This window comes from Rhinolophus sinicus, chromosome 15, assembly GCF_057876585.1.
Source record: "Rhinolophus sinicus isolate RSI-liver-muscle chromosome 15, RSI-T2T, whole genome shotgun sequence".
NCBI classification, from domain to species: Eukaryota; Metazoa; Chordata; class Mammalia; order Chiroptera; family Rhinolophidae; genus Rhinolophus; species Rhinolophus sinicus.
This window is the reverse complement of record NC_142515.1, coordinates 117,681,787-117,696,549: the sequence shown is the minus strand read 5'-3', so window position 1 is coordinate 117,696,549 and position 14,763 is coordinate 117,681,787. Positions and strand designations below refer to the sequence as shown.

General features: G+C 41.0%; 1 protein-coding gene across 7 annotated transcripts in view; it reads left to right on the top strand.

Annotated features, from left to right (window-relative positions):
• Window positions 1-14,763, top strand: part of IL15 (interleukin 15) — a 78,713-nt gene that overhangs the window by 22,937 nt on the left and 41,013 nt on the right. For 6 of the 7 annotated variants that reach the window (XM_088792595.1, XM_019730787.3, XM_019730786.3 and 3 more), the window contains exon 2: window positions 14,480-14,601. In XM_088792595.1, coding sequence (XP_088648721.1) covers window positions 14,536-14,601 — 66 coding nt within the window. In that variant the 5' untranslated portion in view covers window positions 14,480-14,535. Of the gene's footprint in view, window positions 1-14,477; window positions 14,602-14,763 lie in introns of those variants that run through there. The other variant, XM_019730790.3, reaches the window with a different exon arrangement.

Genomic DNA, 14,763 nt, shown 5'->3' with positions numbered 1-14,763 from the left:
AAAAAAGTTATTCAGTGCTGGAATCAGAAATAGGAAATAAGAGGCTTTTTGATATCAGTTTAATTCGACAATATAATTTGTATACATTTTGTATCGGGAGGCAGGGTATTTGTATGAATATATTTTCCAGTCTTTTATACCACTTCGCATCTACCAGTGTCTTATCATAATTTTCAGAAGGGCAGAAGACTGTACAGACCACATAGAAATGGACAAAAACTCTGAATGCCTACTAGCTGATGATGTTCTAATGAGACATAGTTGTTTCTTCTCCACATGTTCAGGTTCCTCCAAGTGCTGACAGGATGCAGAGACGATCAGGAGAATGACAGAAAGTATTTTGTCAGATAAAGGAATTGAAAGTGAAAATGATCCTAGGAGAGGAGACGATAATGGTTGTAAAGCTGGTGGGAAGGGGAAGCTGTACTTATGACAGTGACATGAGAGGAACCAGTGACACATTCAGTGATCCCTTGTATCATATCATTCTCCTCACTGGGCAGGTAGACATTGGAGAAACAAAGTATCCCTTGCACACTGTTAGCACCTGACCTCTAAAATTTTCAAATAATTATTCTCTAATTGAACATCTTACAGTTAGCAATTTTACAATATACTTTTCCAATTTCTTCGCTCTCCTTACTCCTCAGCAACAAAAATAAGTACATAAATTTAACTTTAATTTTTTAAATACTTTATTATTAAAAACTATTGTTTATGTTACTTTAAAGGAGTATGCAATTAACCAAAATAACTCATTAACTTTCGATAAGTCATTATTAGGCATAAAACTAACCTACATTGGAAATGTATGTCATAGATGTGTGGGTACTGTTGGTATCAATGCTTTCATTAAAGAAGGTATTTCTAATATCAGTTTTTCAAATTACCCCTTTATTTGGCACCCCATAGAGGGAAGGCACAGTGTAAGATTCTGGATGGGGAGAAATACGCCTTTTTTTTTTTTCCTTTCCCTGTAAGATGGAAGAAGGGTAATTATGAAAGGGGAAGAGGGAAAGGAGAACTTACTAGAAATCTGCTTTCCTCAGGCACATTTCAGACATATCACTCATAAAAAGGGGTTCCTATAAAAATAGTGGATCTGGAAATTGTTTCTTTAGAATTCTCCGTGCCCATACAGACCTTGAAAGTCCTGGGCCTCCCCAGGGATGCCTTCACTTTGAAGATCTCTGATCTAGTTGGGCCTTATCACCCACTCACTTCCCTTGGTTTCTGGATTCCCCTGACTCCTTATGCTTAAAATGAAGTGTTGGGGGTGGGGGGGACCAGTCAAGAACAGAGTCCGGCTGCTGTAGAGGCTTCCAGCTTGAGGAGACATCAGTTCCACCGGGCTTGGGGGCCTGGACAGCCTTTGTAGCCTGGTCTCTTCCAGCCTCAGCTCCAGACACCCTTCCTCTGTGCTCAATGCACGCTGCATCCTGCTTCAAATGCCCACCTTCCATAACCGCTCCCCCCTTCTACTGCGCAGGCAGCATAATTTTCTCCCTGATATGAATTTATTTATCTCTGTAAGTCCATTTTATTATGTGTTTGTCTCTACAGTTATGTTTTGAGTAAAGGTGAGACAATATGTCCTGTTGTTGACCTGTGTTGACTTCAACAGGAGTCCATCAGGTGATACAACAGCTTGACAGCTACGCAAAGCAATGTAAAACAGGTAGAAAATATAAGTTAGATAGCAAAAACTATTTTAGAATACTACAATAAAAGCAGTAGTTTAAGAAAATTAGTCTGGGGTAGGATTTATTGAAGGAAAAAACAAATTGGAGATAAGGAAATTAGCCCTAAATTCCGGGCAGTCTCTCAGGTAGGTAGTCTCATTCCTAATCCTTGCTCAAGAGCATAACCTCTAGTCATTCTCTCTCTCTGTGTGTCTCTCCCATCACTATGCAGCCATGCTATAATTTTTCCCATTAAAAAAAATAAAAGCCAACTCTCTTGACCTCATGTTTCTCTCCAGCCACCACCTGGTTTTTCCGACCCTGTTTTATGGAAACTTTCCAAGTCAACTCTGTTCCCTGTCTCCAATTTCTCTCTTTTCATTCTCTCTTGAACTAGTCAGGCTGTCATCCCCACTGTTCCGCTAAAAATGTACTTGTTAGAGGTACCAAGAACCCCCACGTTAAATGCAGTGGGTAGCGCTTCATTCTCCTGTGTGCCAGACCTGAGAGTTCTTGATTGAACTTGCAGACTGCCCACCTCTCCTCATTTCCTTTTACCTCACCAGCACCTATTTGTCTCCTTTCCTGGTTCTTTATTTCCCTAACCTTTTATGTAGGAGTTCGAGGGTCCAGTCCTTAGGCCTTTTCTCTGCCTCTTCTCACTCCCTTAGTGACGTCATTCAGTCTCTTGGCTTTTAATGCCTTTGTAGACAAATGATTCCTAAATTTATGTCTCCTATCATGACCTCTCTCTGAACTCCAGAAACAATCTTTACAACTTCCCTGGGTGAATGTCTAGTCCTTATTGGATTCCTGACTTAACCCCCCGAACTGGTTCTTCCACTGACTTCCTTATTTCACTTGATGGCAGTTCCATTCTTTTCATTGCACAGATAATCAATCGATCGTGGAGTTGTTCTTTACTTCTCTTTTTCTCACACTTCACATTAATCTGCCACTAACTCATGTAGCTGTGCCTTCAAACTACATCCCACATCTGGCCTTCTTACCACGTTCACTGCTGTTGCCTGGGTCCAAGCCACTACCATGTCTCATGGTATTATTGCAAGAGTTGGTCTCCCTGCTGCTACACTGCACCCCGTGCCCCTTCTCAACACAACACGGCAGCCAGAATGTTTCAGTTACCTGTTTTCAGTCACCTGCCCTGCCGGCATTAAAAAAAACAAACCAACCCACAAAACAAAATAAGACAGCACTCCAGAACCCAGTGGTTCAAACAACAACAAAAACAACAAAAACCAATACTGTTTTACTTCTCGTGATTCTGCCACCTGGACTGCTTTCAGCTGGCCGGTTCCCCTGAGGCTGCTGGGAATGAACGATCCAAGAAGGTTTCTTCATTCATATGTCTGGCACCTCAGTGGAGCTGGCTGGAAAGTTATGGGCTCCTCCTCTGATTCTTTCTTCTTTTACTATGAGACATAGCTCTTGTTAGCAGTTGAGAAGGCTGCTTCTTGCTCCTAGAGAGTTAGAGACTTTTGTGTTCTCTGCTTTGTTTAACGAGTGGTACTTTTTCTAGTACAAGTTTCTTATCAACCTTGGGGGCGTCTACATTTTATCGAGGCTCAGTCCCTTAGAAAAAGACATACCCGCAAAACTCATGTGACAGGCTCCTCTTTACTTTGGCTACAAGTCAGAATACTGTAGGAAAAGCCCTTGGGGTTTTCAGAAGCACTTTTGTCTTGCTGACTGAATCTATGAGGTGTTATGTTAAGTCTTTCCCAGGACTTTCTTGAGGGATCTTCCAGTCACACGCTTGGTTTGATCTTTCACCTGAGAGCATATGGTACTAAAAGACTCTGCATTTGATCTTTGCCCTGAGAAATTCTGCTCGAACACTTCAGTTCATCTTTCTCTTCCTGTGATTAATCCAAGGCAATTAAATGACGCCAATTTAGAAATCTTCTTAGCCAAGTCCCCACATTTATTAGATACATTTTCTTTTTTTCCATATTATTGCCGGCAGCAGTGCTCCCCAAATCTTGCTCCTGCAGAACACAAGTTCTCCTCTCCCGAGCCCCCAATATAATGTCCTCAGTGCCTTCACTAACAATATCCTGGTCATTCTTCAGGTCTCTCCCTCCCGCCTGGTCTCCTATCAATTTCAATATCAGTTATTAATGGCTATGTAATAAACTTCCCTAAAATGTACCAGTGTAAAATAAGAATCATTTTATTTATCCAAGGTTCCAAGTTTAGAAATTCGGACAGAAATCAGTGTCATGACTTGTCCCCACTTCATTGTCTGTGGTCTCAGCTGGTATGACTCCAAAGTTCAATGACTGAGATGACTCAAGACATTGGGTAATAATATAGTATATGGGCCACAGTTCTGGCTGTTGGCTGCATTCCTTCTTTCTTCTTCACTTGGCCTTTCCACAAGCCTAGGTCAGGCTTTCGCACAGTGTGATGGTCTCACCGTTGCCAGACTCCTTACTTGGTAACCAGCTTCTATAAAAGAGAGAGTGGAAGCTTCTAATGCTCTTAAGGCCTGGATATGGAATTCCCAGACAGTCTCATTTGTCTTATTCTACTGGGAAAAGCAAGTCAGAAGACGGTCCCAGATTCCAGAGGGGAGGACATTGACCCCACCTTTCGATGGGCAGTGTGTCATACTTGTTTATGGAAGGAAGGTGTTGATGGAAGGTCGCTATCTTTTGGAGACCTGCCATACATTATGATCCTGTTAGAACAGTAATTAGATCATGCGACTCCTCTGTTCAAAACACCACTGCCTTCTCATTGCATTTCATTAAAAGCCAAATTGCATTACAATGGTGAGGCCCTAAGTGATTTGTACCTCTATTAACTCATCTGCTACTTTTCCCTTAGCTCACCAGTTCAGTCACGTTGACCACCTTTCTGTTCATCAACCATCCTGCTATGTTCTTATCTAAGGGTCTTTGAACTTGCCATTTCCCCTGCTTAGAATGCTGTTTTCTCAGATATGACCCACTCCCTTACTGCTTTAGGGCTTGGCTCAAATATCCGCTTTGCAGAGAAGCTTTCCCTACACTTCAAATTGTGCACCCACCAGCACTCTGCTTAAACTCTTCTCCCTGCACCTAGAACTGTCTGACATACTACCAGTTTTATAGTAAGTACCCTATCCAGTCAGATGTGCTTGGAATTCAGATTTTTGGAAGGTAATTGTCATGGACTTAATTGTGTTCTCCCCCCACCCCCACATGCATATGTTGAAGGCCTGACCCCTAGTGGGATTGTGAAGAAAGAGCTTTCAGGAGGTAATTAAGGTTAAAGGAGGCTATATGGGTGGGTCTCTAATCTGATAAGTCCGTTGTCCTTATTAGAAGACCAAGAGATACCAAAATTAGGCATGCACTGAGGAAAGGCTATGTACAGACATACTGAGAGGGTGGTCATCTGTAAGCCAAGAAGAGAGAACTCACCAGAAACCAACCCTTCCATCACCTTGATCTTGGACTTCTGGCCTCCAGAAATGTGAGAAAATAAGTTTGTGTTGTTTAAGCCCCTCAGCCTGTGGTATTCTGTTATGGCAGCCTTAACAGAGAAGCCTAATGTAGTGATATAACCATGTAACAACCAAGCTGATTTACATACCTCCCCAGAAGTGAAATAAATAGTCTTATGTAAGGTTAACCAATTAATTAAGCAAAAACTTTTCAGTTTTTAGAGACTTTTTGATTTAAAATTTTCAAATAAGGGACTATGGACCAATGTATGTTTTATTTCATTGTTTGTTTATTGATTCCTGCTTCTCTCTATTGGAACATGAGCTAGAGGAGAGCATGTTATTTTGTTCATTGCTTTATTCCCATCATCGGTTAGCACCTGGCATATGGTAATCTCTAATAAATATTTACGGAGTGGATGTTACAGAGGAGGGTATGTTAAAAGTAATGGGGAATAGAAAGAAGGGCTATTTCAAGGAAGATTTAATTCATTTATACTTTTATTTATTCATTGAATTTACTTATTTCCCTTAGCAAGAAATAATTTCGCGTGCTTAGTATGCGCCAAACACTTTCCTAAGTGCTTCACTGATTCTGTGGGAGGGGTAAAGTGCAGGAAGAGCCCAGATGACTTCGAGATTTTAATCTTGGGAGGCAGGAAAAATAAGCTTCAGGAACAGATATGGGTTACAGCTAAGATTGGGGGCTGTGCAGGAAAATGGATGAACTTGATTTTGCAAAGATCAAGATTGAGATAAAATTGGAACATACAGCTGAATATGTCCTGTACTTCATTAGACATACTGAACTGAAGCTTGGGTCAGCTCTTTGTACAAGAGATTTTGGTTTGTGAGTTAATAGTAAAGAATTATTGATTGAAACAGCTGTCCGAATATTTTCCCAGGAGGTAAATGCATTTATAAAGGTTTGGGGTCACATAAGAAGACCAGAGAGACTGTTTGGTTACTGAGCTGGGCTCCGTGAAAGAAGGCATGTTCAGGGAATATCTTCAAGCAAAGGGTGGCCTGTTTCCATGTCTTCAAAAGAGGATGTTAGACTTTTTACACCTTCCAGCTCCTGCTTGCCTGTCATACCCAGCTACTCTCATGATGGATTTTTATATCTTCCATATATTCCTATTCTTACATATCCATCTTTTCTTGTTTTTCAATTTCAGTATAACTGATACCAAATATTATATCAGTTTCAGATACAACATAATGACTCACTGTGTGTATAAATGGCAAAATGATCACTGCAATAAGTTTAGTTAGTATTCATCACCACACATGGTTACTAAATTGTTTTTCTTGTAGTGAGAACGTTTAAGGTTTACTGTCTTAACCAACTTTCAAATACACAATACAGTATTATTGTAAATCATATTGTCACCATGCTGTGTATTATATCCCCATGACTTATTTATTTTATAATTGGAAGTTTGTACCTTTGAACCCCTTCACCCATTTCACCCACCTCTACCTCCTCCCTATGGCAACGACCAATATGTTCTCTGTATCTATTCGCTCATTTTTATTTTATTTTTTTTAACATAGCCCTCTTTAAGAATCACTTCCTCAGAAAGTTCTCCTGGCAAAACCCCAACCTCACCCCCTCTGTGGCCCTCTGGAAATACTGACCACATCCTTTTTTGCTGTCTTTCCCTGATAGAGACTTTTAAATAGTATCTGCAGTATTTTACTGTATTGACTTGTGTTTACATTGCCTCTCTCGGGTAAATGATAAATGTGGTGTAAAGGATGACAAGAGTTGTGATGGAGGGGTTGGGGTTGGGAGGGCTGCAGCTTGGGAAACACTGTGTCCTTGTGTGCCTAGCACCTTGCACAGCACACAGTGGGCCTTTAATATTGCCCTTTTTGTCATCAGTAACTGTCACATATTGCAGAGGGGGTCACGTCATACAAAGTTCTGAGATGAGGAATTTGACTGGAAGTACATCATCAGTAACCACATAACTTTTGGAAAACTACTCCCAGCGTATTCAGAAACAATTTCCTGAGGGCCTAATTTGGGCGAGGCTGTAGATAGAATCCTTCCATTCATGATTAAGAGATGCTTCTGAGCCTTTTAGATTAGCATGAGCTTTTTAGAACTAAAGAAGAAGTAGGACTGTTTAAAATTTTGGGCCAGTTCTTTATTATTGAAGGCATAATTTTATAAACTGCAAAATAAATTCTTCAGTAAATGAAAGGAAATAGAAACAAGGCACACACCCTATTCTCTAAATTCCTTCAAATAGAAATCCTTTCATTTTCTAAATTCTATTTACTAAGTATTTTGGGGGTGGGGGTGGGGGAAACACTTCAATAGAACAAAAAAAAGAGAAATTTTATAAAAATAGCAGTATACTTAATTTAATATTCAATTTAATTAGTACCTCTTCTAAGAATTCAACAGAACAAATATACACTCCTAACAACATTACTTTGTCACTTTAAAATTTTCAGTAACCCCAAATATCACATTGAAAAATCTAGTTTATATCTTTAGACTCTACTCCAGTAAACAAGATTGTAGTTCTCATTCTTTTGTGAAGGTCCTCTAAAACTTCAGACATGTGGCCTGGACCTTTCTTCATTCAAGGCACATTACTCTCAGCTTCTGCAGTTTATAAAGTGTTGGCTGCTAGGCTATGGTTTTCAATCCAGGTAGGCTAACAACAGACCAGACGCTCTCCTAAAGAAGAGCAGGTTGCAGAGCCTATACTGTTGCATTCTGGATTCAACAATTCCATGACTCTCTGCTCTTCCAATACCTTGTTCCTCAGGGATCCCTCTCAGTCTCTTGCTCTAGGTACCCCTCTGTCTGGTGGCATGAGCAATTACTTGCCTCTAAGGTATGACCTTATGCAATTCTGTTGTCAATTTTGCAGGTTCTGTGTGCCCTGCAATCCACGTGCAGACAGCAAATACCAGTCAAGGTTAATGTGCAGTGAAGCAGGCTTCTCCCAGTCCTACCTTTCAGGGAAAATGGGGGAGGAAACAGGATGCAACAACTAGAAACCCCCTTCTCCACCTCATTCCCCCTGCCCCACCTCATCCTCCACGTCTGGTCTGGACTCCGTCCAGCTTTGGGCCGCCAAACTGAGATACAATTCCCTTCTCTCTATCTTGGGATTGTCACAGATTGGGCATCAGTTGGCATTCCACAACCCACCTTATTTCTCTGGACCTTACAGGATGGATTTCCAAAGAGGGAGCCAGCTGCCCTCGCTGGTTCTTCATCTAACTGGGAACTGCCTGAGATTAATTGCTTTCCCTCTGCCCAACTGATTCATACAAAAATCAGTAGCTATGTAAATATATGATGATATTTGCTGTTATTATCATCAAGCCATGTTGGGCAAAAATTCCAAAGATCTGAGTGGAAAAGCAAGACTGTTATGACTCAGCCGCAGTGAGAAGGAGATTGTGAAACTTCCATCTTCCCATTTCTCCCAGATAGAAAGGTGATAACTAGGCTGCAGTGAGTTAGCATGACACAGAGTTGTTTCAGAGCAGTTGTGGGTGGCATGTTAACGTTAGTTGTTCTGTCCCAGGAAGTTGCTAAATGGAAATAAGTGGAGTGAAGTAAATTGCACTGTAGCAGCATTTTGCGGGTGGTGCTGGTGCAGGATAGTTAGATCTTAGGTATGAAATTAGAACAATTTAAAATCTACTAACACAGCCCTGTAGTTATTGTCAATACGTATGGGGTTGCAAGGCCCCTTCCCCAGCATATTGTAAACTCAAGAGTTTGGGGATAAGGAGACCTCTTTGGAAACTGAAGCTAATATGGGGAAGCAGCACAATGCAGGGCCCGTGACCGGTGCTCCCTGCCTCACTGAACTGGGAACCCAAGACACATGGTCAACCCCTATTTTACCTCTCTGGGTAAAATTGCACAACACATTTAGTTTCTCTGCACTTTTGTTCTCTTCTGGAAAATTAGGATGATTAGATTAGAGGAATTCCCTCGGGTATCACATCCCATGGTTCTGAGGCTTCACACAAGTTGGATGAATTCGATCATATGCTGATAACCAAACTGTGACCTTCATAGATGTCCTTAGGCACTGGAAGGGACTTCAGACATGGTCCAACCTACCCTCCTTATTTTAAAGATAAAGAAACTGGGGCTGAGAGATGTGAAGCACCTTGCTAAGGTCACATAGCTGTGTAAAGACAGAACCAGGACCAGGGCCCAAGTCTCAAGGCTTCCAGTCCACTCCATGGTTTTGGTAAGATTAGGGAGGCTCCTGGTTTCATCAAAGAGCTTTCAATCGCAATATTCCATGAACTACGGTTTTGGAAATTATAACGTGCTCATGGTGAATAGGATGGAACGATGGTAGCCTGCGTGGAGTCTAGTAAGACAAGACGGTGAACACCTCCGCCATTGTTTACACAACAAGTCCAAAGGCAGAAGTTCTGTGTCTATAGAAATGAATGTTTGTGGTCCCAGCACATGATAGTGACGGCTTTAATGTTAGTTGCCTAGAAGGCTTTGTTTTGTAACTGAATGGAGATCATTTCCTATGTTGTATTCTAACCTAGATGATATATTCTACAAGACTTTGCAGTTTCCTTTATTACCGTTCCACATTTGTCAAAGAATCTTCTTATTAGTCATTTAGTCATTTAAGTTAATAGTGAAGTCTCAGTTACTTATAAGGGTGGCTCTGGTGTAAGAAGCAGCCACCCACTTTTACCCACTAAACCTCTCCAGGCCCCTTTCAAAAAAAAAAAAGAAAAAAAAAAAGTCCTCACAAGTATACCCAGGAGACAGGGTCAAAATCTTAAAGACTATAACAAATGTGTAGCCTTGTAAAACGAATGAAGCTGGTTGGGTGTTTGATGATGTCAATATAAACCCATTTTCTTTGCACAAAAGCTGAGGAACATGAAAAAGAAAAAGGAAAAGCAAAGATTTGAAAGAAGAAAGGAATGATAATCTAGTCATTGTCACTCTGATAGTTTTGGAAACTGCTATTTAGATAAGAATATTTCCTGAGACCAGTGAAAGAGGAAGGAAGGAACTAAAACTGATCCATCTCCTCATCTGGAGGCAGGCATTTTATTAGCTGTGTCCCAGGTCATCACCCACAGCCCCGGGGGAGAAGAAAAGAAGCAGCAGTGCATCACAGATGGATAGGTCCTGCTGTCCCATCCAAAGGAAAGAAGGTCCGCAGCCACACAGACTGCTCTGGAACGCAAGAGTCCAAGCACTCTGCCAGCTGCCAAATAAACTACATGAATAGGAGCCGTCTGCCACTTGGCAGTGTTATAAGCACTGTGGCTTTGTTGTATAGACTTGAGAAGTTTAGTTTAGTTGTGGGAAGTAGCCCAGCAAGCAATGCTTTAGAAACAAGACCTATGGGGCTTCTACAGCAAATTTGTGGCCACTGTGTTGATTCTGAGAGCCAGTGTTCAGGGTAAATCACTTGATACATTTCCTAAAAAGCCAAGTATTTGGAATGGGTGATTCCAGAGGCCTTGGCAGGAGGAATTCATAAAACATTGAAACAAGGACAACCAGCTGTAGTGAAACTGTCTGAAGATGGTGAACTAAGGGATTATGTGGTCTAAAGTGCATCTGGGTTTAATAAAAGATCAGCCTTGCCTTCGACTTTTTAACTCAATTGTAAGTGTAGTTTCTGAGGATTTTGGTAATCCTTTGCTTCTGTAAGGGATGGGCGAGAAGTGATAGAAGAAATGTTCGAATCCAGTTATTTGGCAGCGGGGGATGTGCTGTATAATTAAGCTGTCGTTTGCACTGATCGGTTATTATCAGCAGGTAATAAGAAATGTGCGTCATTATAAATTGTCATCCAGCATCTCCTGCTACAGCAGATGAGGTACGTCTTCTGTGGCAGCACCGTGTAATCATATGGAGATTGGTGCCATTATGTCTGTTATAAATCATAACATACACTTTAATAGTTAAACAATTAGCTATAGTGGCAGTACTGGAAAATTGTTTGGTAATGATTGGCTGATTTTTATGATGAAGAATAATTTTTTGTGTGGATCTTTTTATATAAATACCAGAAGAATTCAAAAGAGGAAAATTAACTTTAAACCTATACTTGAGAACTTTTTATTTGTTTGGTTCATGTATCTTTAAGTGGAAATGTTTGAAGGGCCCACAAGTCATCAAAATAGCTTTCCATATATATATTCTTAGAGTGAAAAATTATGTATACTTAGTATTCCTATTATATGAAGATGGGTACGTAGTAGGACTAAAAAGCCCAAAATTCAGACCTATCTAGTTTTCTGTTGTTGAAAGCCAAGTTAACAAGGGATAAAAGGAAACTATTTCTTTTTTCTTGAAGGGCCAAAGTTACAATACTTCCCTCTTTCCATTCTCTTAGTATTATTTCTTGGTCACTATTCTCCACTTATCTCTCTTCCCCCATCACGATTTTTATGTTCTTTGAAACTTAACTCAAATTTACCTGCCATAAGACCTTGACCTTGACTGACCTGGCTGTCTCTTCTTCTGTCCTGCACTGTGTTCTTTTCATGGCAATTTGACAACCTTTTTCTTTGTGAGCATTTTAAACTTATATCAAAGGGTATGTCTTGCTACACCTTTGTGATTCAAAGTATAAAAATGTTTGTTCCCAGTATTTGACCCAAGAAAGAGCTTGTATCAGAATGTAAGTCAATCCATTCCTAAGGCACACGTTTATTTCACCCGACCTTTTATTCCAAGACTTTCCTGAAGAAGGAATTAGCGCAGGTTTTATTCACTGTAAACCGACACTTCAGTAACACTGAGCTAGACAGTGTGGATGTCGATGGCCACCTCTCCTCTTGCCAGTCCTAGGAGAGGGTGGGACACCCTGATTGTGAGGGATGAGATGACTGGTTCATGGGGAAGTGTTCCCTTCCTAGGGCTGAGGATCGCTAATGAGAGGTGATACTTGTGAGTGTTCACTGTGTGTCAAGGCCTGTGCTACACAGTTTGCATGAATGAGCTCACTTGAACGCAAAGTGACTCAGTGAGGAGGGTACTCACATTTTCCCCATTCTGCAGATGAAGAAACTGAGGCCCTGAGAGATTAATTAACTTCCCCTAAACCTTAATGTTTCGAAGTGGCTGTGTCAGAATTCAAACCCAGATCTGTCTGAAACCAAAGTCTGTGCTGTACTTAGATCAGTGCTCTCCAATAGAAGCTTTTGTGGCGATGAAAATGGTCTGTCTTCTGTGTCCAATGTGGTAGCCCATAACCACAGGTGGCTTTAGAGCCCTTGAAATGTGGCTGGCTCAGCGGAGGAAGTGAATTTCTAGTTTCATTTTATTTTAATGGTATGGTAATTTATTTAATCGTTCCCCTATTAATGAACATTTCAGTTATTTCCATTCTTTGCTATTACAGGAACTGTTGACGTGAGTAACTTCAGCCACTTACAATTATCCATTTGCAGAAGTGTCTGATTCTATAACTTTCTGGTCCCTTCCAATTATTTAATTGTCTAGTCCATTTAAATTCCCAGTCTCATCTCCTTATGTTCCTCCAGTTCAAGTTAGACCTGTGAGACCAGGAGGGGGGAGGATGTGGTCCACTTTCTCATGCCTTCTAGCCTCCTTCTTCTGGTTCTAACTTCTGGAGGTTAGGGACTGAGAGGGTGGCACAGGGCAAAAAGGCCAGATGTTTCCTGACTTAACTAGGCCATCCACTGTTGGTTGTGGCATCTTTTCCTGGCTAACACGTACTAACCATTGATACCTTCTGCGTGGGAGTGTTCCAAAGTTGGGCTCTCCTAAGGGACATGTGTGTGTCCCTCAGAAGACCCTTAGGAGTCCACACACTTATAGTGGCCTCCCTACTGGCCCTCTGTGGGTAATTAGGCCTAATCTCTTCCTACCCCCTCAGCTCCCTACTGGGTAGTACAGCTCAACAGGTACGATGATCTGAGTCTGCTTGCAAGGCCAGTCTTGATCCATAGCTTTTCTGGATCAAACACTGGAAACAACATTTGATGCTATTCTCCATTATTTTTTCCTTTTGTCAGGTAGATTTAAGAGCAAGTCAACAATCCCATAAACTGATATGATGTGCAGCCACGGGATAAGACGCCAGTCTGTGTTAGTCAGCTCAGGGTGCCGTAACGAAATATCATACTTGAACTTTTGGAGGCTGGGAAATCCGAGATCAAGGTGCCCAGTAATTCAGTTCTCTGGCGAGAACTCTCTTCCTCACTTACAGGTGGATGCCTCCTCACTGTGTTCTCACATGGTAGAGAGAGAGGGAGGGAAGCAAGCTCTCTGTGGCTTCCTTTACAATGGCACTAATGTCGTCATGAGGGATCCACCCTGATGACCTCATTCAACCCTAATTACCTCTCAAACACCCCGTCTCCAAATACCATCACATTGGGTGGGTAGGGCTTCAATGTAAGAATTGTGAGGAGACATAATTCAGTCCATAACAGTCTCTCTTGTGTATAGCCCCATAGCAGTTCCCATCATGCCCCGGCTGATGATTTCAATCATTGCCTTTCCTTTTTCTTCCTGGTATTTTCGTCTCCTGTATATGGAATGGGGATGGGGTCTCGGGGTGGAGTTGGTGGTTTGGAGGTCATAGGTATGCTATGGGTTTGCCTACCTCCGAGCTAGCCCTGGAGCAGGTGTCTGGACTTAGGTATGAAACTCTTTTTAGAATGTGGACCAACTTAATGCTACCTTATGCCCAACACTGGGTTCCAGTCACCAGTAATGGGGCAAGAATAAAGCCACATTCAAAATCCTAGTAAAACACCATTCCTCCCTCACCCTCTTGAATTCTGAGCCTCTGCAAGGAGCATTATTTTGCTAGAGTAACACTAGTCATTCTTCAAAGCTAGCTCAAATGTTACCTGCTCACTGAAGTCTTCCCAAGTTCCTTATCTTCCCCGTTTCTATAGAATTAATTACCTCATTCGGTTTTTACATGGGACTTTCTTTATTCTTCTATTAAAACACTAACAGCATATGTTAGTTGTTTTCAGTTTTCCCCCCCTTGGTTGCTTTGTGCTGTTTTATGGGAAAAACATTTTGCTAGAGAACTGCATGAAACGTAATAGTTTATTTAAAACGATGTATAATTATTTGCCTCCCAAAATGAAGTAGCAATAGTCCAAATGGATTTGAGTGAAATTATAGGGAGGTCTGAAGATTTTAGGAAAGATTAATAACCCTCCCCAAATAAAAAATATCCTATTGACTTTTGAAACTGTTTCCACAGGAGTCTTCCTGTCTTTTCAGGTGTGGAGAGAACCATAAATCTGAGGAAGGGAGGATCATTCAATACATAATTTTAAATCTTTTTACCCCTCTGTTTGATTCCAACAGAATCCATTTCTGCACATGGCCATCTGGCTCTTTGAAGCAATGTCCCATCACGTGCCATGCTGGTGATGTCACAGGACGCAAAGAAGTTAATGTTAGCCGATAGCCAGCCTACAAGAAGTCATGTAAGTAAGGTTTTAAGAATTATATCAGGCAGTATAGGCCCTTTAATGTAATAATGTGATCAATAATAATGAAGGTGTGACAAACTGGGTAAAGTTATATACATATATATAAAATATATATATATATAAAATTTATATATATAATATATATAAATATTATAT